Here is a 24447-nt window from a genome sequence, read left to right as displayed (position 1 = left end):
TTCGCACCCATCACGCCCCTCTCTCCTCTTTCACTCTTTCCAGTGCAATATGGCAATGGCTTACTTTCTAAAGCTTTACCTTGTATGCAACTTCAGCTTTATGGTCTACTGCACACCTTCCATGGATGCCCCCTAGATGGCTTAAATTCAACATAGACAAGGCTAACCTCCCCCAAACACTTGTTTCTTCCCACACAGTCACATCTTGACAAATGGTATCAGGCCTATCCAAATGGCAATCCCATAATCCTATAGAAATTCAATCTTTTAGGACCAGAAAAATGGCTCAGAAAGTAAAGATGTCTGCCACCAAGCCTGAGACCGACCCTTGGGGCCCATATGGTAGAAGAAGAGAACCGATTCCTGCAAGTTCTCCTCTGACTTCCACATGGGTACTGTGGCATGCACACAACACACACACACACACACACACACACACACACACACACATACATAGAGAAACTCAAATCAATCAATGTAATATAATAAAAAAAATCAGCTTTCTTATTGGCCAAACTCAACTAAGTCCTTAGATTCTACCTCTCTGACTACTAATACCTTGGTATCTACCTCTGACTCCACGATTCAGAACTCATCATCTCCCAGCTGGTTTACTGGTCATCTCTCCTCCCAGACCTGATGCCAGAGTACACTTCCACAAAACTCATGTTTACCGTTTTTTGCCACTGTTTCTATGAGATGGGTCAAGCCCATTAACTTGCACACCTGCTCTTGCCACCTTGGTGACCAGTGTGGTCCAGCCTCGTTCCACCATCTTGAACGTCCTGCATCAGATAAACGCCTCGAGCCTTTTTACGTTGTTTTTTTTTTGTTTTTTTTTTTTCCCCACACACTCATTGCTGCCAGGAAAGCCATGTTTCTTCTTAGCCAAATACCCTCCAACCTCTGTAGCCAGTGTCATGGCTGAGAACCCTTTTATGCCTGTTTCTTCACTCGGATGCTCACTTGGACTCTTAGTACTCTCACCATACTCATTGTCATCCTGAGCTGTGACCAGTGGTTTGCTAATGTCTGTTCTCACTAACCAATCAAGTGCCTTCCACTTACACAATCTTTCAGCAACCAGTTACCATGAACAAGAGGAACTGCGGCCCTGGAGCCCAGCACAGAGCCTGGCACCTGGGGAAGGGCTAAGTTCATCACAGACATACTAGACACACACAACTCACTCAAGATGCCTGTGCTTTCATTCTATTACCAAAGCACTCTTTTTGCACTATCAACATAGAAAACCCTTGCTGCGGTCCAATTACATAATGAAAAATACTTTTAAACACTTTTTAAAAAAATGTTAAGCATTCAAGTGTTTTAAAAAGAAGTCAAAATCATAAGAGATAACTCTTGAAGCCCAGCAACTGAATTTAGAACTTTTGGCATTTCCATTTCATTTGAGTGAATTTATGACTCAAATTCTCTTCAGGTTGAAAGGAATCTGAACCAAAGGGGAGGGGGTCAGGGGAACACCACAAAAACAAAGTTCCTAATTGCTGCCATCATGTGCTGATGTGGATGTGGCAGTCGAAATGCATAGTTTCATAAAGTTTAAGAACACATAGAGCCAGACAGATGGTTACAATTATCTTTTGGCAACAAAGTCTTGATTTCAAGTGAGGGTCAAAAAAAAAAGTCAATAAACAAGAGCCCCCTGACAAACCACACTGCACTCAGCTGTTCTGGTGCATATCACATGCCAAGTCTGTGCTGAGCATCCGGACTCTGTGCCCTCCTGTATTTATGACAGGCAGTTTCTTAACACACACTGGCTTTGGAAATGGATGGAACAAAACCAGAATGTCTACTTTGGGAAGACTCAGCTCTTGGAAATGAAACATAGATTTTGACTGACATGTGCCCCAAACGGGGACTTCCATGCTGCAGTATGCCCCTGTTCACACAGCCCATATGGTTTTTCTACAGACAACTCTGCTCACCTGTCTGTTGAGATCAATGGGTCACTAACTGGCTAGTACCTGTTAGCACATTTTACTTCCCAGAAGCAAGCTTCAAAGTCAATTCAGGAACCACATCACACACACACACACACACACACACACACACACACACACACACACACACACATTTACATATTTGGTCTGGAATGCCACCTAAGCAAAGAAGGCTATTTTTGAAAGAGCTAAAAATATGTTCTCTATGAAGCATCTTTTTGCTTAGGGACAGGGATCTTCAGACACTGGCTCACTCTTAAAATGGGATCCTTTGATTCTCATCTCTGTGCTGTTTGTTCAGCAAGACCAACAAACTAACCAAAGGGCTGGGTGGAACACAAAACTACTTCCTTTGGGGCCCTCCTGAAAGCTGTAATTGCAGGCCAGTTCAGTGGCTCCCCATGGTTCCCATGATGTGGTTTTAAGCCATTCCTTAGTTGCTGGGAGAGGAGTCTCTCCATGCAATTGACTCAGAGCTTAACAAACTCTAGAATGGAGGGAATGTGCATCTTCTCCATCTGGCAGAAAAGAAAACTGCCATACCATGGAGCCTGGCAGGCCCTGAGCTTGGACACAGAGTTTGCCGCTGGTATAATGGAAACCTCACCTGCTCAACACAACACTGTTTGGGCACTGGACAGGCAACGAGGTGATCCAGGCTCCAGGCTCCAGGGACTACAGGGACAGATCTCCAAAACCCACATATCCTTTCTAGTCTTGAGGAGTTGAGCAGGCTGTCAGGGCTGGATGGCAGAAGGGTTCCCACCTTGACATTTGTGACAACTTGGGCCAGATAATCTCTTGTGGTCAGGCTGTCCTATAGGACAGGGAAAGCATCCAAGGACCTCTACTGGATAGATATTATTAGCATTCCTGGACCAGCTATAATTAAAATGCCCCAAGAGACAGGGTCATTCAGTGGAGAATAAATGCTTAAGGGTTTTCTAACCTTTTATGCCTAGCTAACTTCTCAGCATGCCCAGCAAACACCTGATTCCACAGCCAAGGGCCACCTTCTCCTACTTCAGTGAGGACCTCACATACAACCAATGTGTTATCTCTTATGAAGTCTTTAGGAGTTTACAGATGTGCATACTTATCTTAAAGTTTCATCAGATGCTGAGGATTAAAAAAACAGTGAGGCCTTCATCAAATTCCCTCTCATGAGGGGACTGGGAGTGAGGAGCAGAAAGCACATGGCTAGAAGGTTCAAGTGAAAGCTAGGGGCCGTGGTGGCCCTGGGGAGCAGCAGTGAAGAGCGGGGAGAGCCTGGAGTTCGGAAGGGAACATAGCATGAGGGCCCAAGATGGGACCACAGGCAAAGACAGGGAGAATGGAATTGCTCCTGTAGGGTAACATCCAAACAAGGCCAGTGGCAGGATAGAGCCCTGTGGACCTGCAAACACTACCAGGGAAGTTTGTACAGCTTCTGACTTCCCAGGGCAATCATGGGGCTGGGATACAAGCACCCACAGCAACAGTTAAGAGATGTAGCTGGGGGCTTCACAGACGGTCCAAACCAAGTCCCTCACATCTCCTGTGCTCAATGAAAGATGTGCAGTCTGTATGCTATGGGCTGGCCATGGCTTTTCCTCCCTGCTAAACTGCAAGCTTTGAGGCCAGGATGTTGCTGTAAACCTCTTCCAAACCCCCAGAACATGGTGCCAAGTTCTGGAAATTTCTAAATAAATTCTTGGTGATATGAGATGAATAAGTTGAATAGGAAGGTACCACAGTTAAGGTTTCTGAAGCTTTCACTTTATTTTAAAACAGCCCTGAAAGGAGGGTATGATATCTGACCTTTAAAAAAAAATTTTAAAAGGAAATTCTGAAAGATTAAATTAGCCACATGGAGGTGAAGTGGTTCGTGATGAAAAGAGCCTTGGCTCTGATTTGTCTAGTCCGAAACCTTTCCTTTTTTATTTTAATATTCTCTACCTATTTCCATGGAGGATGGTAAATGCTAGGAAAAATAAATATTTTACTGTTCTGATAACATCCTCAGGTTAAAAGCCTGACCCCAAAGAGAAAAGTGAGGGGTCCTTCTTCCTTAGCAGAAAACAGAAGACCTCTTGGCCTAGAAGTGGTCCCAACCTGTCAACCAGAGCAGAAAGCCAGGATATGATAGGCTATCAACACTCCACACAAGTGGGGGGATGGGACCAGTCCCTTCTCATTTATGGGAGGCAGAATGATAGCTCCTCCCCCAAGAGACCCACACTCATCCCTAGACGCTGTAATTATATGGTCACATGACAATGGGATTCAGAAGCTTTGACTGTGAAGCCTGGGCAAAGGAGATTACCAAGTGGCTTTGATTTATTTATTTTAATTTTATAAAAAATATTTTAAATATTTTGTGGTGTGTGTGAGTGTGTGTGTGTGTGCATGCGCACGCACACCCGCAGGTATATATGCCTGCATTTATGTGTGCATGCAGAGGTCAGAGGGTGATGTCAGGTGTCGTCTTCAACCACTTTCCACCTTATTCTTTGAGACACAGTCTCTTACTGAAGCTGGAGCTCACTGATTTAGCTAGGCTGACTGACAAGTGTGCTTCAGGGAGCCAGGTGTTTCCATCCCACCCCAATGGTGGGGCTACTGTCACACACTGGCCTTTCCATGGGTGCTAGATATTCAAACTTCAGTCTTCATGCTTGCCTGACAGGCACTTTACCATCAGTTATCTCCCTAGGCCCCTCACAAGTGTTACAAGTGTCACCCTTTCTTAGCTAGTGTCATTGAGAAAGAGAGAGAAGGAAAAGGTGGGGGGATGTGAAGCCCCAGAAAGATTAAACTGACAAACCAGGGAAACAGGGAATGTAGGTGACTCTAGAAGCTGGGAATTTCCTTCAGGTACCAGTCAGGAAGAAAAGGAACCCAGCCTACAACTGCCTATGACTGAACCTTGCCAGAGAGAAGGAGCAAGAAGTAGATTCCCCAGAGTCTCCAGAAAGGGGTGCAGCCCTGCAGACACCTCAGTTTCAGTATGGGAAACCCCTGTCAGCTTCTGACCTGTACACTGTAAGGAGATACACAGGCTGTTTGAATTGGGTATATTCATACATCAGAAATCAGTAAGGAAACACCTGAGGCTGGGTGGGTGGTCCATGACTGTGATCCCACCACTTAGGAGGCAGAGGCAGGTGGATCTGTGAGTCTGAGGATACCCTGGTCTACATAGAGCATTCCGAGACAGCCAGGGCTGTATATTGAGACCCTATTGGAGGGAGGGAGGGAGGGAGGGAGGAAGGGAGGACTTCGAGCAAAATTCAAATACTTTTCCCCCCAAATCTTTAAAAATATTGACAGATATTATGAATGTTGGGATAAGTCAGGAGTGCCTGGAATGTAGAGTATGGCCACCGGCTGGAGACCTCCTAGTGAGGACGGCAGGAAACTGGCCCACTCCATTCTAGATACACTGTCTCTTACCCAACAACCCTGAAGCAAAACTATTAGGCCTCTAATCCTTTAATCCTAACCAGGTCTCTTGTAGATCATGTGACCAGAGGACAGGACAGAGGCCACAGTAGCCTTTGAAGCCCCCTCCATCCCCCACCTGCCTGCCCGTCAGAAACCCAACCCTGCCTCTTTGTCCATGAAACTTCCCTATATAAACCTCTGCTTCCGCCATAATAAACTAGCTGTCCACTGACACAGCCTCCCGGGTGTTCTCTTCCCGCTGTACGTGCTGCTCCCGAGGCCTCTCTCGCCCCATCGGTCTCTCTCCTCACCTGACCTTCCATGATGGGGACCAGTGCACAGTGGTCTCCTGGTAGCAGCGGAGTCTGGGGCCAAAGGGAGGCCGGGCTGAGGGGAGGCCGACAATGGAAAGTTGGGACACAAGGGGAAGTGGTGGCTTTTTGACAGTGGTGGGTTTGATCATTTGGGCAACCCACAGGTCCTGAAGCTCCTGCAAGTGGCCACTGATAACAGTCATGGTGTCTGCCCTATGGGCAATATTACAATTATGCATATCTCAAAAAAGAAAGTACATTAGGGCATAGTGAACTGAATTTAACTGCAAGTTGGATGCACAAAAATCTTGTGTATATCCCTAAAAAGAGAGGAAAAAAAGACCTTCACTCCAGGAGACAGGACCAAGAGCTTATTCAAAAGATTTATTGGGCAATCTAGCTACCAAGTTTAACATTATTACCATGAAAAAGAGAAAAGGCTCTGCTTTTGAAAGTCCTTAGGTTTTTCCTACTTTTTCTTGCTATTGAAAATGTGTAATAAGAAATTCAGTCTATTTTTTTAATCATTTAAAAAAATTTTTAATAACTACATGATTAGAAGCATTTCACTACAGTTTTAACATATTCAGTAACAAACTCCAGAGCAAGAGTACATCTCTTTCACAAGTGGGTGCAAGTTTCTAAGTTCACAGTTGAGTTAATACAGTTATATAATATTGAACTCAGTATAAGCCCTGTAAGACATAAAATTGAATGAGTTTTTAACCTTTAAAAAAGATCTCCATTTCATTTTAGAATATATCGTTCCTTGCAGAAAGACTCATTGTTTTTGCTACTACCACTGAGATGTTGGCACATGCATCCCTAATCTGTATGTATCTGATTATTACTAGTCATAATCGGTTGCACTTGGATCCTGGGCACTTGTGTATGTCTATAAAGTCATCGGGTAGATTTCAATGGTAATGTTTATCACCTCTACTAAATAACATGATGTAAATGTCCATGCTTCCTCCTCAAATAGAATACATTTTTTTAAATTTGTTGATTTTTTTGTGTGTATATCACACAGAACATCCCAAACCATCTTACCCAACTATACACCCACTTCACAGATAGCACCCTCCCATAGCCTCCCTCCCCCCACTAGAGCCCATATACTCTGATATCCCTGCTACTGTCTGCTGTGTTGTCAGCACCCCAGCCATTCCCCACTACTTGTCCATCTGGTGAATCTAGTCAGCCTATCAAGAGGTCTTTGTTTTAGGAGGGTCAGCTGTTCCTTATCTAGCAGCAATCATTTTTCAATATTCCTTTAGATAAGATTGGGGTCTGCTGTTCATTTTCCCAGTTCTATGCTAGGTTACTATCTGGGAGTCCCTTGGGCCACCCTGACCAGCAACTCAAAAGAAGGTATCTCCTATCTGGCATTGTTACTTGTTATGTAGCCTTTAGCTATGCATATGGACTCTTAAAAATTATATTGGCCACTTTAATCTTTGGTTATACTTTCCTATTGGATGTTTAAGGCAATACAGTTGGCCCAGATAAACCAATGAAGGTAAGTCAAAGGTCCTGCTCGACCATGGTTGGCTTCGCTTGGAAGCATGGAGGAAATGATTCCTCTGTGTTGACCCTCCCCTTTGTGGACTGAACATTGATTCAAGTCCATCTGGTGGGGTCTCCTTGGCCTCCTTGATCAAGAGGACAGGTGACCCACCACAATTACAGGACATTTTGAATGATGCTCATAGTCCCCTGGAACTAACTAGTTGACCTAGGAGAGCAAGGAGCAAAAACTGTCCTTTATGTCCCTCTGACCAAATTATTATAGGCCTCAAAGTATGTCTGTTAACATCCAAGAAGGTTAGTTTCACCAGTCTGGTACTTTTAATTACTGTGTGTCATGTAGCAGACCAGTTGTTCTCAGATAAACCTTACCTAGACATATATTTCTTGATCTGCTATGTATAATTTGTCAGCAGGTTGTAGGAGTAATATGGTTCCCTCCGGTCTTCAAAACTAGCTAGGCATTATTTATCTCTCACACTGTCTCACCCCTCCATCATGGTTTTCCCACTTAAGGTGCCCCCATTGCCCCCCTTTCTCCCGTAATAATACCCTTCTCCTGTGGTCCTACCTCTTTTGAGCTCCTTCTTTCCCTTTATTCCCTAGGTTCTTTGTATACACTTTCCTCCCCGCTCCCTTAAACTAAACCAATTTTTATCCATATCTCCCTTATTAAGGCCTCTTTCCTACTGTTCTTCTCTTTCAGGTTCCTTCTTTTCCTTTACCTCCCTGGTTCCTTTCCATTATCCTGGTTCCTGTAGTTATGTCTGGATACCTACTCACTTATCTGGGTTTGGTTCTAGGATCCACATATGAGGGAGAATATATGTCGATTTTTTTCTGAGTCTGTGTTACTTCACTTAGTATAACAGTTTCTAGTTCCATCCAGTCTTTATTTTTAAAACCAGAAGAACATGAGTAATACCTGCAAGAGACATATCCCAATACATCTCAAAATCAAGCTTCATATTTTACCACCCACTGGAATGGGTTATCTGAAATATGTGTGGCACTTATAAACACTTACTGCACAATTTCCAGGATCCTGGCAGCATCCTTGTGTCAAAGACGTCAAGAGTCAATAGATAACCTAGCAAGCAGTTACACGACAGGGCTGAGCATTTAATAATGAACACACCAACAGGGCGTCGGTAACATGCGCACCTGTCAACTCACTGGCTACTTGTAAGATTTTGACATGGTAACAGGTGACAAAGAAATGAATGTGCATCGCAGGGACAGGCAAAACACAGATGATGTGGCCATTTTTACATAAGCACAAGCACCACCTATCCTGAGAAACAAATGGAAAACCTTTCAATCCGAAGACTGAGGGTAGGCAAGCTCAGCACACAGAGGACTATGACAGGACCGATTTCTCTACGTGGGGCTGCCTGAAAGTGTGTGGCAAACAGCAGGTCAAGATGGCAAAAATGGCACTTTCTTTTTAAAAATATTTTATTTATTATTTTTATTTTATGTATATGTGTATATTGCTTGCATGTAGGTAAGTGCACCCATGTCATGCAATGCCCGCGGAGGACAGAAGAGGCTGTCAGATCCCCTGGAACTGGAGTTACAGACTGTTGTTAGCTGCCATGTGGGTGCTGGGATTCGAACCCGGGTCTTCTGCAAGAACAACCAATGTTCTTAACCACTGAGCTATCTCTCCAGCCCCCCAAAATGGCACTTTCGCAGCTTAAAAAAGGGGGGCATACTTCTCTTTATGTTGAGGAAAATTAAGCATTAACCTACACACAGAATACCACATGCGCCTCTGATTTCTGTTAGCACTACTGGCAACTTCAAAGCTAGAACTACTATTAATCAAAATTCTGAAAATACTGGCAATATTAAATATACCTCCTAGGGGACAAAATTACTATAACAAGAATTTTTAAAATATTAATATGTTAGTTTCAAAAGAAGACAATGCTGATTTGAACTTGACATGAAAATGTCTAAGTAGTTGCTCTTTGTTTACCGTAAAAACTTGCTAAGCAGCATATGGAAAAATGGGTGACATGTAGTCACTCAATCTTGACAGGTAGTGCAATATCTATACTTCAATCTCAAAAAATTATTATAAAAAGAATTTTAAAGAATTTTTAAAAGAAATTCTTTGGTTTTTAATAATGTGTATATGTGTATGTATATATGTGGGTATGTGTGTGAGGACAGGCCCTTGGAGTTGAGACGAGGGTATCAGAGCCTATAGAACTGGAGTTAACAGGTGGTTGTGAGTCAACCAATGTGAGTGTTGGGAACTGAAGTCAGGTCCTCTGCAAAAACAGTAATCCTTTTAATTGCTGAGCCATCTCTCCAGCCTCAAATGAATCCCAAATATTATTTTGTCATATTTATGTTACTTATTATTTATAATATAGGCTTAACTCATTTCATGAAAGTAGAGAGAGAAATGTGCGCAAATGCTTTTTATCTACATTTGTCCATTCAAAGTAGCAAACAGGAATCCTGTAAATTAGAAAGAGGAAAGATGAATTCTTGTGAAGGTGAATTTCTGTGAGGGTGAACTCCTGTGAAGTTAACTAGTCATCTCTCACTTCCCCAGTGGACTCTAGAGGTGGAAAAAGCAGCGAAAATCCACAAAAAAAGTCAAGGAAAAGAGAAAGCTTCAGCTCAGGCACTCGTATGTACAAGGGGACCTTTGCCCATCTTTAACTGATGAGGAAGTCAAACAACTGTATGTGACTCCTTTGCTTAACAGTACACTTGCCAGCAGGCATAGCATGCACATTCCTAAGAAACAAGAGGGCACACTGCCTCAAAGTGCCAAGGACCCCTCAACAGAGTATAGTGTACTGCAGCAAGGTTCTAATTTGGCAAAACTTTTGAAAACACACTTTCACTCAGATTCATAAGAAGCACTCAAAAGGCAGGAACTATTCTAAAAACACTCAATTTCTTTTTCTCTTTTGGTAATAGGGATAGACCTCTACCCCTGGGGCTCACAAAGGCTGGTCAAGTACACTGAACTACATCCCTGACCCTGAAGAACTTCTTCATAAAGGAATTTCAAGTGGAACTTACATATATTTGATTTCTCTTATATCTCTGGAATAAGTTGTACATGATGGAGCCTCCATGCAGCTCTGTCAGGGAAGCCATGTCGTCCACGCCCTCCTCATTCATCGGGTGCATGGTAGTCACCTTCTGGTGGGTGATTGTGCTCTGCTTGTAGGTGAACACCTGAGGGCAGGAAAAGAATTCAGGTGTTTAGTCAGAAGTAAATGACTCTCAGAAATTTCCCAAACTGATGAGGCAATCGTAATACAATTTAGCACAAACAGCCTAAACAAAAAATATAACTTTTTTCATTTTCTTTAATCATCAGTACATTTTCTAAGGAAGAAATTATTTGGACAGTTGCTAGTTAAGTCCTAGAAGACATTAGGGCAGTGCTATGTCAATCATCCTTTCGGACTCACAGAAAACACAAATTTGAGGTTCACGTCTCTGCATATGTTTTTGTTGATATAAATCATTAACAATTAAGAAACTGACCAAACTTTTTTCATTTTCTTTAATCATCAGTACATTTTCTAAGGAAGAAATTATTTGGACAGTTGCTAGTTAAGTCCTAGAAGACATTAGGGCAGTGCTATGTCAATCATCCTTTCGGACTCACAGAAAACACAAATTTGAGGTTCACGTCTCTGCATATGTTTTTGTTGATATAAATCATTAACAATTAAGAAACTGACCAAGTTTTTAGACAGGAATTTGGTTTCCCTACAGAGTTTCATACTGGATCATATGGTAGCTTCAAAACTTCACAGTCAAGTTCTGCAATTTAAGTATTACATAATTTCAGTGTTAATCAAGCACTTTCAATATTCCATAAGTATTCATATATCTGTTAGGTGAGAGGAACAAATCATCACATCAGTATGTGGAAAACATCTTCAGATCGTGTTCCCTCTTCATCAAGACATAATCCCTCATGTGGTCTTTGTTTATCTGACAATTTACCTTAAACTTCTGAATAGCAATGAATGAGTATACATGTTGTAGCATGTACAGAAAGTAATGCAGGTACTATGCGACTGATTACTGGGTTTAGCATGTATTTCTAAAGTGACTCAATGTTCTTTTATCATAATTGACTTGGCTTGGGCCTGGAAAGATGGATCAGCAATTAAAAGCACTGATTGCTCTTGCAGAAGACCCAGGATTTGGTTCCCAGCACCCACATAGTAGCTAACAACCGTCTGTAACTCCAGTCCCAGGAAATCCAACACCTTCTTTTGGGCCTCTATGGGCACTGCACAACACAGCTACACTTACATACATGCAGGCAAAACACTCATACGCGTGAAATAAAAAAATAAAAATAATTGACTTGACTTAGCATTAACCAAAGCAAGTTATACATTGTCTGTTGACCAAGTTTGACCTGCTTTATATATAAACAGACAGAGTGAAACCATTTCATTATGGGGTTCTCCCTGTCTTCATTTATGTAGCAGAAGTTTTGGGTTTGTCTTCTCAGTGTTAGGGATCAAATCCAAGGCCTCGGGCATGCCAGGCAAGTGCTCTACCACCGAGCCTCATCCTTGGCCCTTACTAGAGTTAGTTTTTTGAAAAATATATCACAGAAACAAAAGAGAAAACTTTGTTTTTTGAGTGTTTTGAGATTTATTGTTAACGATGTGCATATGTGTTGGGGATATACATATGTGCACATCTGAGTACAGTGCCCATGAGGAGAGAAGAGGAATGGGAGTTCCAGGAGGTTGTGAGCTGCCTATGGGCACCGGGAGGCTAACTGGAGGCCTCAAGAGCAGGGCTGCCTCCTTATTTGTAGAACTTTGTGACTTGGGATTCTACCTTTAAATATCAACCAGCTGCCTACATGGCAGCAAATGGTATGTTACTGCTAAAGAGAATAACACACCAAGAATTGCAAAAACACCAATCCAGTGGTTTGGGTATGACAAGTGGCATACTTTCTCTAGAGAAAAATTAAAACTTCAACAGTGGCATTTTGGCCACAGGAACCATAAAAGTTGGCTCAAACATCCCTGAGCAACTGCTGGAGCCTGTGCAAGGACCCACCGTTCCCTCCTGAGGAGGGGCCACTCTACCCTGCTACTCCTTGGCACAGACATCCACCCAAGGAGATGGTCCCAGTTGCCCCACCTCGGGTGGAGGGGCCCACCCTGCCATGTGAGCACCCACAGGGCTGGGCAGAGACCTGGGGCTGCTGAGGGAGTGTAGGGTGGGGTGTGCCACATCCCAAAAAACAACTATGAAGGAAATGGCACAGGGACATTTCAGTGTCAAGACACACATGCCCTTTCATACTGAGTTACAATCACCAAGGAGGAATGTTAAAGACACAGAGAGCCAAGCAAGAACAGACATAGCCCTGGGGCAATCAAGGAAAAGCTGCCCTTTTCCAGCTTGCTTTGCTCTGTGATGCCAATCCAGGCAGGTGTTCCAGCAGCACTCTGGGTGGACGGGGCATCTGGGTCTCTGCAGAGAGTGCCAACAAGGGTGCAAGGCAAAACAAGGTGACTAGCCTGGTCAGTTCCTGGTCAGCTGAGGAGTGGACACTGCTTGTGTTACCTTTCAGAGGGTCTTGCCTCATGGACCACATACACTGGTCAAAACCAATTGAGAAACCACTCAAGGCTCTGCTACCTCAGACCATCTATGAGTACAATGCAAGTCACCTCCAAAACTGTCTTCCAGAAAAGAAGATGGGGCCCCAAAGCCAGCATAACCATCTTCCTCCCAAGGCCTTGCATACCCAACACTGTCCATTCTAGTGTGAAGACAACTTTTCTATGACTTGTCGCTGAGTACACTGAGAAACCCATAATCTGAAGATAGAAATGTTTGGAGTATTAAAATGTGTATGTCTTACACTGTTTCTACTTATAACAGTCACATAATATGACATACATGCATATAATGACTAAATTCTTATGTCATATGTAAACATTTCAGTATCTTTTTTACTTCATCGGGTTCAGAATGAATAGTAAGAACAGGGCACAGAGTCACACAGAAAAAAATGACTACAACCTGTACACAGAGCTCCTGTCACTGCCTCCTTCTATTTTAAGAAGCATATGGTAGACAGTATGTGGGCATATGCCCATTCCAAGAGGAAGAGAACCAAGAGAGCCAGAACTACTCCTCACAAAGACAGAATCATGGGGGAGACAACAGACCCGCTGAAAGGTTAACATCAAAGAATAAAGCCCAGTGAAGGCAGAGCCCACCCCTTGCATTCTGGTGTGTCAGTGTGTTACTGACCGAAAAGGAGGCCGTGAACAGAAAACAGAAACATTACATTAAGGTAGAGTGACAGCTGCTCAAAAGAGTGAATGTTTCAAAGAAAAGTGGAATTGTCTGGAAAAATGTATCTGTGAAGGAAAGGCAGGAATGGGCCTCCCATTCAAAGATCGCACACGGATCAACTGTCTGATGAGTTCAGAAATTCTGAAAATCCATTCAAGTCATTTCTTTCTGGTGTGTAACAGAAAGCGGGGACAGACTTCACACTCCAATCTGGGGGGAAGCAAGCAAAGAGCAAATACACAAGTGTGGTGGTAGATACCAACTGTCACCTTGACAGGGTGGATCTAGAATCACTGAGGAGACACATCTCTGTGACAGCCTGTCTACACTGGGCTCATTGAGGTGAGAAGACTCAACCCTGAACACGAGCATCACTATTTCACCGGCTGGCATCCTGAACTGAATAAAAAAGGAGAAAGGGGGCTGAGCAGCAACATTCACTACTCTCTGCATCCTGACTGTGGTTGGAATGTGGATCAGATCAGGTGCCTGATAGTCCTGATGTCACGACCTAACCTGCGATGATGGACTGCATCCCGGATTTGTAGGTCAAAAATAAACGCTTTGTCCCTTATGTTGCTTCCTGTCAGGTATCTGGTCACACTATGAGAGAGAAACCAATACAACGAGTAAATGCACAGTACCACTGATGGTCAGGGATGCTTGTAAAGGCACGAGGCTAAAGAACTAGGCATACCAGTGGGGGTTATTTTTCTATCAGGTGTTTATGGACAGCCCCACTGATAGGTTAACATCAAAGAATAAAGCCCACGGAGGTGACAGCAGAGCCCACCCCTTGCATTTTGGTGTGTCATACACTGGCTGAATATACACATAATTTAATTAGATAGGATTTCAAAAGATTAACGAGCAAGACCCACTATATCATTCAAGAGTTTTTAAAATTTCATGTACATATGTGTACAGTGTTATGTGTATGCATGAGTGTGCGATGCATGTGGACGTGAGATATCTTCCTCTATCACTCTCCACCTTTTTTTAAATTTATTATTTTTATTTGTTTGTTCTAACCCACTGAGCACAGTTAGTGCTGCCGATATGCTCATCAATGTGCAATCATCCACTGGGGCAGGAGCAACCTACCAGTGGCCATCCCCTCAAGAAAACTGACTCCCCCCAACTGCCAACTAGAAGTGGGGACCTGGTAGGACCCCTTTCCCCATTCATGCTGGAATTTTTTAAAGAACTATTTTATTATTTTTATTTTTTTGTGCATGACTATATTGACTGCATGTAAGTGTACCTGTGTTGTGCAATGCCCACGGAGGTCAGAAGAGGGTACCAGTGTCCCCTCAAACTGGAGTTACAGACAGTTGTTAGCCACTATGTGGGTGATGGCAATCGAACCCTGGTTTGCTGAAAGAGCAGTAATTGCTCTTAACCACTGAGCCATCTCTCTGGCCCCAAGTTGCAAGAGCATGAAGGCTCAGCCATGATGGAATTTTTAACTGGCTTGATCACGTTCAGGTAACCACAGCCACTGTTAGTTCATGAGTGTAATGGCCATGTCATGCCCAGAAGATGGCACAGAACAGATTTAGCCCCATCTTCTGGCACCTAGAGTTTCTCTATTCCTTCTTCTGTGAATTTCCTGTGCCTTGGAGCTGGGGCGGGGGCGGTGCATGTTGATAAATACATTCCAGCCACCTTAGTTTTTGAGACAGGGTCTCCCCTGAACTAAGAAGTCACCAACTGGCTGAAAAGGCTAGTCAGGGAGCTCTGGGGATCCACCTGTCTCTGGGTCCTCATCACTGGGGTTTCAGACATGCACTACTTCATCCAGCTTTTATGTAGGTGTTGGGAATGTGAGCTGAATGAAGTCCTCCTGTTTGTACAATAAACACTTTACTGACTGAGCCATCTCCCCAGCCCTTCATCAAAGAATTGCCTCTTAAACAATTAAAAGTCATTTTTATGTGTATCAATTAACCAGGTATTAGTTTTGCAAGACTTCTCCTAAACAATCTAGAAGAAAAATTTAAGTTTAAAGAACGTAGTTCTTTTTATACGTTTTTTTCTAAAAGAATTTCTCCTGGAAGGAACAAGGGAGGGCCACTATACAGTACAAGGTGTATTTCTAAAATCACAACTCAGAATAAATCAAGTTTCTTCAAAGGAACAAATATCAGATGAAAGGTATTGGGATTAAGAAATGAACAAATCATGTAAGATTAACAGACAGGAAATCAGCTGAGAGTAAATGGGACCTTGGAACAAATAGCCCCTGCTACAGAAATACGGAGATGACCAGATTCCCAAGATAGTGGGACACAGGAAACCAATCAACATGATTGAAAAACAATTCTGACAGGCTCATCCAGCCCCAGGTCCAGTACTGTAGGAAAGCTGAAAACACTGGACATGAATTAATTAGACAGAAATTAACTGAGCCATGAGCTACTTTTTTTAAACCTTAAAACAGTGTAAATATTGCACAGAACAGCCTTCATATGCTAATGTGGCAGTTTTTATAATGCAGAGTGATATTAACAGGTCCCTTGTACTGTAAATCATTAGCCACCTTCAGTCATAACACCTAGCTTTTCCAACTGAAGAGAATTAAAAACGAAAAACATCCTAACATGACCAACTCACAGGGCAGAGGATGGCAGATGGTGGCATTCACCTCACACTGGCCTGGGATCCCTTTAAGAATGGATCTGTTTTGCCCCACAGGGGACATTTGGAGATGTCTGGAAATACTTATGGCTTGTGTGAGAAGAGGAGGCATCAAGTGAGCAGAGGACAGGAATGCTGCTAACTGCCAAGCTCTGATCCAGCCCGAGCACCAACACTGAGGCACCTGGGTGGAGAAGGGCCCTGACATGCCCAATGGCCCGATATCTATGCAGACAGGAGATAAAATTAATGACAGGAAGCTAGAGTCAGTGCAAAACTTTTCAAGGCATATAAACGCAAACAACTGTAAAAACAAAGAAATGAAAACATGGAATCAAAGTAAATCATGGTCACAGTAACATATAATTTGGTATTTGGTCCTTCTTTCCTAGAAACAAGGATAAAGATGGTGATGATGATGGTGGTGGGGGCATGGAGGAGGAGGAAGAGAAGGAGGAGGAGGAGGAGGAGGAGGAAGAGGAGGGGGAGGAGGAACAGCAGCAGCAAATAGCCACTGTTGCAGACATAGAAACCACTGGTCATGAGATGACCAAATTCCAATGAAAGCAGAACATAAGAAACCAATCAATATGATGAGAAAAAACAACTCTGAGAAGCTCCTCCAACCCTAGGTCCACTCCTGTAAGCCAATGGAAAAGATAAGGCACCAACTAATTAAATAGAAATTAGGTAGGTAATAATAATAATAATTTGAGAACCTACCTAAGTATTTAAAATGGTTTTTATTATCTCTAAATTTTGGTAAAACTCTGGTCTGTCTACTCATCCCCCTGTCCCTGTCCTGCAAGGGAGGATGGAATGATTATCCCCCATCTTCACAAAGGCATCTGCTATAGATTACTACACAACTGGTAACAGCTTGAGTGATGGTAGTGGTCTAATATTGAAAAAATATGGAAGGCTTCACCAATTTCTGTGTCCATCCTTGTGCAGGGGCCATGCTAATCGTCTCTGTATCGCTCCACTTTTAGTATATGTGCTGCTGAAGTGAGCACAGGTTCCCAAATTATTTTTTAAAATATTTTATTATTTTTATTTTATGTGTATGAGTATATTGCCTGCATATGTGTAATGAACCCATGTCATACAATGCCCAAAGAGGTCAGAAGAGGGCATTGCATTCCCCTAGAACTGGAGTTACAGATGGTTGTTAGCTGCCATGTGGATGTTGGGAACCGAACCCAGATCCTCTGCAAGAGTAGCCAGTGCTATTACCACTGAGCCATTCTCTAGTCCCTTCTCAGATTTTTAGCCTTAGAGTGGAGCAAACATTTCATGGAATACCCCTCTCCCCATGCTTTTGTCACAGTTTTTATAGCACAATATTAACAAATTCATTTTATTGCAAGTATTTAAGACCCTACGGTCACCATCACTATCACTATCACCACCACCACCACCACCATCATCATTACCAACTCTTACCATCACCATCATCCCTAGGCACTAGTTGGGGGAACCTTTAATTTTCTAATGCTGCACCACGGTCAAGCCATGCAGCTCACACTGCTTCTGCTCTCTTGCTCCTTCCTGGTCCAGGCTATGCACCTCTTCTGCGTCTGTACCACCATGGTCCTGATATTGTCCATCATGTGTCAGTCCAAGACACCAATGGACATGCCCAGACATACCCTTGACACTCAGCCCTTATTCTATTATGTGTGGTCCTGGGAGCAACTTAGCCAGTCTGGATGCTTGTCGTTCAACTTGTTGAAAAGCTCCTGTACCACCTCCCCACTGAGAACTCCCATCAGGAACTTCCCAATGCTTCTGACCACACCCTCAATGAGAAATAGGACTATAACTATTAAACAACTTCATCAAGCACTTATATCAGAATTGCTATGGTGTCTGTGTCCCCAAAAGTTCACTTGTCAGAAACTTCATTCCCACATTCAATATGTTAAGGAGCTTAGAACTGGGGCCATCTTCTGGAGGTGATCAGGATTAGATAAGACCCTGAGGCTAGGGCCCTCTGAAGGTATCTATGTTTTGTTGGAAGGGGAGGGAGGATTGAGGGCCCTTGTGTAGCCCAGGCTAGCCTTGAACTTGCTATATCAGATCCCACCCCCATCTCCATCCCCTGAATGCTTTTAAAATGTGGTACTAGACACCGAACCCAAGGCCTCATGCATGCTACACAAGCACTCTACCAACTAAGCTACACCCCCAGCCTTTTCCCTCGAAACTCTATGACTTAATACTTTCCTGTCCTATTTTAACCTCCGCAAACAAATTTGACAAGCCTGATTTATATGTTCCCTGGAATTCTGTTTCTGGAGGTGTTGCTCCTATTTTCCTTCTTTGTTTCATTCACTGGCTCATGAACAAAAGTCATGATCAATGTCAAAGGCTGTTGAGATACTTGCCTCCTTCCCTAAGATGAGCAATCATGTCAACAAACATTAACATCCTTATGTTGAGACCTATGACTATGAGTAAGGGCTGTGTGAGTTCCCCCATGCGCTGTAATGAAGGTCAGCCCTCTGGATCCATGGTTCCCATATCCCTATTTAACCAACCATGGATTGAAAGTATTCAGAAGAAAAATTATGTCTACGCTGAACATGTATGAATTTAGCAAGAACTACTTACACAGCACTCACGCTGTGTTATTACAATTTAGAACTGATTTAAATAAATAGATTATATGGAGATATGATGCTATTTTATTTTTTGATACGGGGTCTCATGTAACTCAGGTTGGTCTCAAACTTGCCAAGGATAATCTTGACCTGCCTCTACTTGGAAAGTGCTAGGATTATGGCATGCACCACCACATCCAGAGTTTTAAATTTAGTTTTTAAAATTTTTTATTGTTAACTGATTCTCTGACAACTTCCTATGTGTATATAATACACTCTGGTCACACTCATCTCTTTTCCATCTCATCAGCTTCCTTCCAATCCTCCCCATCCTTCTACAACTTTCCATCCTACCTTAATGTCCTTTTGTTTTGTTCTGGTTTTGTGACCCACTGGGTTTAACCAGGGCTCCTTGCATGGGCACAGGTCACACCAAGTTTTATGTGGTCAAGACTGTGCATACTAGGCAAGTACTCTACCAACTGAGGCAAATTCCTGGCCCCAGATGCTACGTTATATAAGTGGCTTGGGCATCCATGGATTTTCCTACCTACAGGGAGTCCTGGAACCACTCCCTTGGACACAGGGACAGCGGTCCTAAGTAACTCACAGGTTCCTTTGAAATCAGGAAGTGGAGGAATCATCTGAGAATTGTTAGGAGTAGTCTAAGGAGGAAGACATCTACCTAATTGAACACCTGTCATGGCCACTTGTTTTTGCTGAAGCCTGGGGACACAGGAAGGCATCTGGAACAAGCCATGTCCACCCAAAAGTGACACAGGAATCTAATCAGAGACAAACTTACACATGTCTGCTCTGGCGTGCAGAGACGAGGACAACGGTGTCTTGCTTACAGAGATTTCCCATCCTAATTACCACAGCCCTCAGGTTTGTAATTATCTTTGTATAAATAAATATTTTTACTTTAACCTCCTTGACGCTCTATTTATCATCTGGGAAGCAATACAAATTAAGTGGGCCAGGCAGAGGCAATGGGTACTTATTAAATGCTGGCTGCATGGATCAAGCATGTGGCTTACAGCACCTCATCTGATCTTCAAAAGAGAAGAAATACTGTTGTCAGTTTTTTTCAAGAACAGAAGTTCAGAGAGGTTAGGGAGCCTGTCCACCACACAGCAGAGGTAGCAATCCGCCTCCTGGGAAACACACCCGAAATGAGTCAGACCACAGAGGATCTTGCTGAATTCCAGCTCTCCTACTTACAGTGAGCTCTGAGTGCTCCCTCAGCTTCTGACTGTTAGGCACACTGGTCTAACTTTATACCATCTCCACAGCCGAGGTGCAAGACAAGAGCTGATGAAGATCTGGTCCGTTACCCACAACCTGGTCCACCTGTGGGATTCCGTATATTCCTCCATTTTTACAGTGTGTTCCTCCTCTAATTCACTGAGGTCAAGGGAGAGAGTGGTGTGTTAAAATCTTAAGATGAGGTTAAAGAGCTCCCAGCGGGCTGAAGGTAACAACATCAAGAAGAAAGAATTCCATTGACCCTTTGAAGGACAGGGCAGAGAGATGACAGGGGCAGGAGGGAGGGGCGCGTGGGTGTGTGTCCATGTGCATGTGCGTGGGGGAGGGTGTGAATGAGGATATACACAACATAAAGACAGAAGGTCACTGCTGGCTCAGCCACTGGATAGTAACCTACTTTTGAAATCTTCTTGATGCTGCTGCAGGTTTGCAGGCAGGCAGACATGATTAGAGGTCTCAGAAATCATAAATACTCAAAAAGATACTCTGAGCCATCAAGTGCTGATGGAGATGCAGGGCCACTCAAGCTGTGCCAAATGCAATGAACTCACATGAATGAATGATTACTGTTCACCAACTGGCTGGTCACACATTGATCTTTCCTCTCAGCAGACCTAAAAGTGAACCACTACAGTGAGCTAGCACAGTAGGTAGAAATAATGGCATATTCATTCTCTCTCTCTCTCTCTCTCTCTCTCTCTCTCTCTCTCAACATTAGGATATTTACATTTATATATTAAGGAAGTCCAGACTTGAAAAGTGAATTCACACATAATGTTAGAAATTGTGGGGGCTGGAGAGAAGGCTCAGTGGTTAAGAGTACTGACTGCTCTTACAGAAGACCCGGGTTCGATTCCCAGCACCCACATGGTGGCTAACAACCATCCACAACTCCAGTTCCAGGAGATCCGGTGCCTTCTCTGACCTAAATGGGCACTGCACGACATGGGTACGGGTGCATTTATACACATGCAGGCAATACATTCATACACATTAAAAAAAAAAAAAAAAAGAAAAAGAAAAAGAAAGAAAAGAAAGAAATTGTGATTTTTGTTTTTAAAATAGGAAACTTGTACACAGGTGTGTTAGTTACTTTGCTGTAGCTGTGAAAAAAATGCCATGATCAAAGGCAACTTGGAGAAGGAAGTTTATTTTTACAAGTCCAGAGGATAAGAGTACATTATGGCACAGAGGCATGGCAGCTGAACTAGATGTGGGCACCCCCAGTGACGTGCTTCCCCAAAAGTGCCACCAAATGGGACAAAGTGTTCAAAGACTTGAGCCTATGAGGGGTACTTCTCATTCAAACCATCACAATCTACTCCCTGGCCCCCACAGCCTCATGGCCATCTCATAATGTATTCAGTCCAACTTTAAGAGTCCCTGTAATCTTTAAGTCTCAAAACTGCTCAAAAGTCAAAAGCCAAAAATCTCTTCACTGTAACCCCCTGTAAAATAAAAAAGAAAATCATCTATTTCCCACATATAAATGGCACAAAATATGTATTTCCATTCCAAAAGGGAGGAATGAGGGCAAAATGAGCAAACACCAGACCAAAGCAACAAGCCCAGCAGGGGAAACCCTAAATCATGTCCAGTGTCCGGGACTTCAGTTTCAAAGGCTTGGGCGGCTCAGCCCCTCCAGCCTTGCTGCAGCAGTGTGCTTCTCTCTCAGGCTGGTTCTACTGCTTATATGCAGCGCTCCTTGGTACATGTCTCCCACCTCTGGCATGTCCAACATCTTGGGGTCTCCACTGCAAGCCAGGCTTTGCTTTCCCAGCTTCACACACTGGCGTCTCACAGCAGCCTTGCCTCTCAGGGCCTTCCTGCAGTGACTCCAGCTCTGGAACATGTTGCCTGGTCTCAGCGGCTCTCTGAAACCATGCAGGAAGAATACAGGACAACCCTAGTCTTTCGTCATTCATGCCTACAAAGCCAGTAACATGTGAACACTGCCAAGTTCTATGCCCACTTAGGATGGACCTTGGCCCCCTTGAATCACATGTGCAGCAGCTTTTGCATATGGTTGTTCTCTAGGAGGAGAAAACCCAACAATAACTTCCCTCCTGTGCTACAGAGCATTACAAATTATTCACCCCACAGGCTGTACTCCTGTAACATCTGACCATCTTCTCTCCACACCCCTCATCATTCCCCTGAAGTATCTGAAGATACTCACAAGGGAAAATGTTATGTATAACTTTCAAGGAAAATGTACAGTGCAAAGGAAATCAGTCTTATGCCATGGTGCGTTATTCCAAAGCTTTCTTGTGGCTTCTAGTGCCGTGTAGGCCAAGTCTGTCAAGAAGAGTATGTGCAGACCACTTTAAGCCAGTCTGCACACACTGAAGAATCTACTGGGAAGAAAAAGATTACTGTATAAAAATTTTTCTTCATTACAAAGCTATACTAAAATAAACCCATGGTTCAAGTATACCGTGTACCCACATAGTATAATATCGGTTTACTTTTTAAAACATGCACATTAACCAACTATATTCTCGGGCATTGATTCTGGAAAAATGGAAACTGATGTTTGCATAAAAACGTGCCCACAAATGTTCATAGCAGTTTTATTTGCAATAGCCAAAACTGAAAAAAGCCAGTCCCAGGATGCTCCATGCTGTGTGGCTCCACTCCTGTTATACTCTCGAAATGCAGCATAGCTTTCAGCACGACAAAAACAGAAAACAATAAACCTCTGCCCAGAGTAAGAGTTTGGAGAAGAAAAAGGAGCTTTTACCAGAACAAACGAAGCTTTGGCTCAAAGAAGCTCCCAGAAGATGATGTTCAAGCCCACAAGTCTCCATTCCTAGTCAGAGCTCTCTGGACTACTTTCTGCCCTGCTGAGTTCCTGGTCCCTCTTTTAAATTTTTATTTATATATTTTTACCTATTTATTCATTTACTTATCTTTATTGTAAGCGTATGAGTGTTTTGGCTGCATGTATCTAAGTGCACCCTTGTGCAATGCCGGCAGAGGCCAGAAGAGGGCACTAGATCCCCTGTTAGCCACCATATGGATGTTATGAACTGAACTCGGGTCCTCTACAAGAGCAGGCAGTGGTCTTAACCACCGAGTCATCTCTCCAGCCCTATCTGGTCCCTCTTTTCATCTAAGTACTCCTTGCAGGTCCCTCTTTACTAAGGCTACAGAATGGACTTGAACTCAAGGAAAGAGTCTGCATACTGGTCTCTGAACCATGTGATGTTTCATGAGCCCCAATAAAGAAGGCAAACCAGCTCTGCTCTGCACCCCATGTGCACTTTCTCATCTCTCTCAGGAACAATGCCTTTGCTGCCAACTCTCTAAGCAGAATCCCACTGGCCTGAAATCCATTGGCTGTGCCAGCCATCATGTCTATTGTGCAGACCTGGGGACTGGAGAGCTGACCCCACCAGAACTCATCTCTCTCCTCTCTCTCTCTCTCTCTCTCTTTTTTTTTTATATATATATATCTGAACACCAAATTTTGTTTTTTTATTATTTTTATTTTATGTGTATGCGTGTATTGCCTGCATATAGATAAGTGCACCCCTGTAGTGCAATGCTCACGGAGGACAGAAGAGGCTGTCGGATCCCCTGGAACTGCAGTTACGGATACTTGTTAGCTGCCATGTGGGTCCTGGGATTCGAACCTGGGTCTTCTGAAAGAACAGGCAGTGTTCTTAACCCCTGAGCCATCTCTCCAGCCACCCCCAGTTTTATTTTTTTTATAACATTTTAAAAACCTTTTACTAGTTTCAGTATCAAAGTTTCTCAGCACTGACAATTTATAGCTGAAGTCTTTTCAGCAGAAGCTTTGGTTGGCATTATCCAGTCCAAGAGCTACTGGAGTCCTCCTTACAGCAAAAACTGTTCAAGTGTGAGCCACATGGGCTTTGGCGGCTCTGAATGCCATTGCAGCTTCAGTGGCTGAGCAGTAATCATGCCCCCACACTGTTGTCTGACCCTCAGACTTATCATCTATGACTCAGGGATCATGGGAAAGCCTGTCCTGTGGTCTGAGAACAGAGCATGGTCCCGCACACAGAGCATTCAGCAGTCCTGGGCAATCCACTAAGCAACTCTAAAGATTTTAGTTGGTCGAGTCACTCTTATCACTAAGGTAGCCTGACCACTGCTTCCCCTCCCCCTCCACTGAAATTCTTTGAGATTGTTCCAGTTGCTTCCAAGATAATGCATCAATTCCTTAACGAGGCTCCTCTCCAGCACCCTCTCCTAGAGGTCCTGGATGCTTCTGCCAGTTCAACTCCAGTTAAAGCATAGTGACAGTTCCTTTGAGAGTCAATTCCACTGGAGACATGCCCTCCCTGCCAGGCCAACCTGCTGGTCCCCCATGGTCCCTGTCTGATACAGTGC

General features: G+C 43.5%; 1 protein-coding gene and 1 non-coding gene across 2 annotated transcripts in view; both read right to left on the bottom strand.

Moving 5' to 3' along the window:
* Window positions 1–24447, bottom strand: part of Myo10 (myosin X) — a 237900-nt gene that overhangs the window by 124536 nt on the left and 88917 nt on the right. The window contains exon 3 of the mRNA XM_008821765.3: window positions 10289–10447. Within this exon, the coding sequence (XP_008819987.1) occupies window positions 10289–10447 (159 nt within the window). The remainder of the gene's footprint in view (window positions 1–10288; window positions 10448–24447) is intronic.
* On the bottom strand, window positions 17119–17226 carry LOC115068209. Its single transcript, XR_003847583.1, has one exon. It is a non-coding gene; the product is annotated as a U6 spliceosomal RNA (small nuclear RNA).

The sequence above is a fragment of the Nannospalax galili genome, unplaced genomic scaffold (genome assembly GCF_000622305.1).
Source record: "Nannospalax galili isolate Female #2095 unplaced genomic scaffold, S.galili_v1.0 scaffold207, whole genome shotgun sequence".
Classification (NCBI taxonomy): Eukaryota; Metazoa; Chordata; class Mammalia; order Rodentia; family Spalacidae; genus Nannospalax; species Nannospalax galili.
The sequence above is the reverse complement of the archived record's forward strand: the minus strand, read 5'-3'. Positions and strand labels throughout refer to the sequence as shown.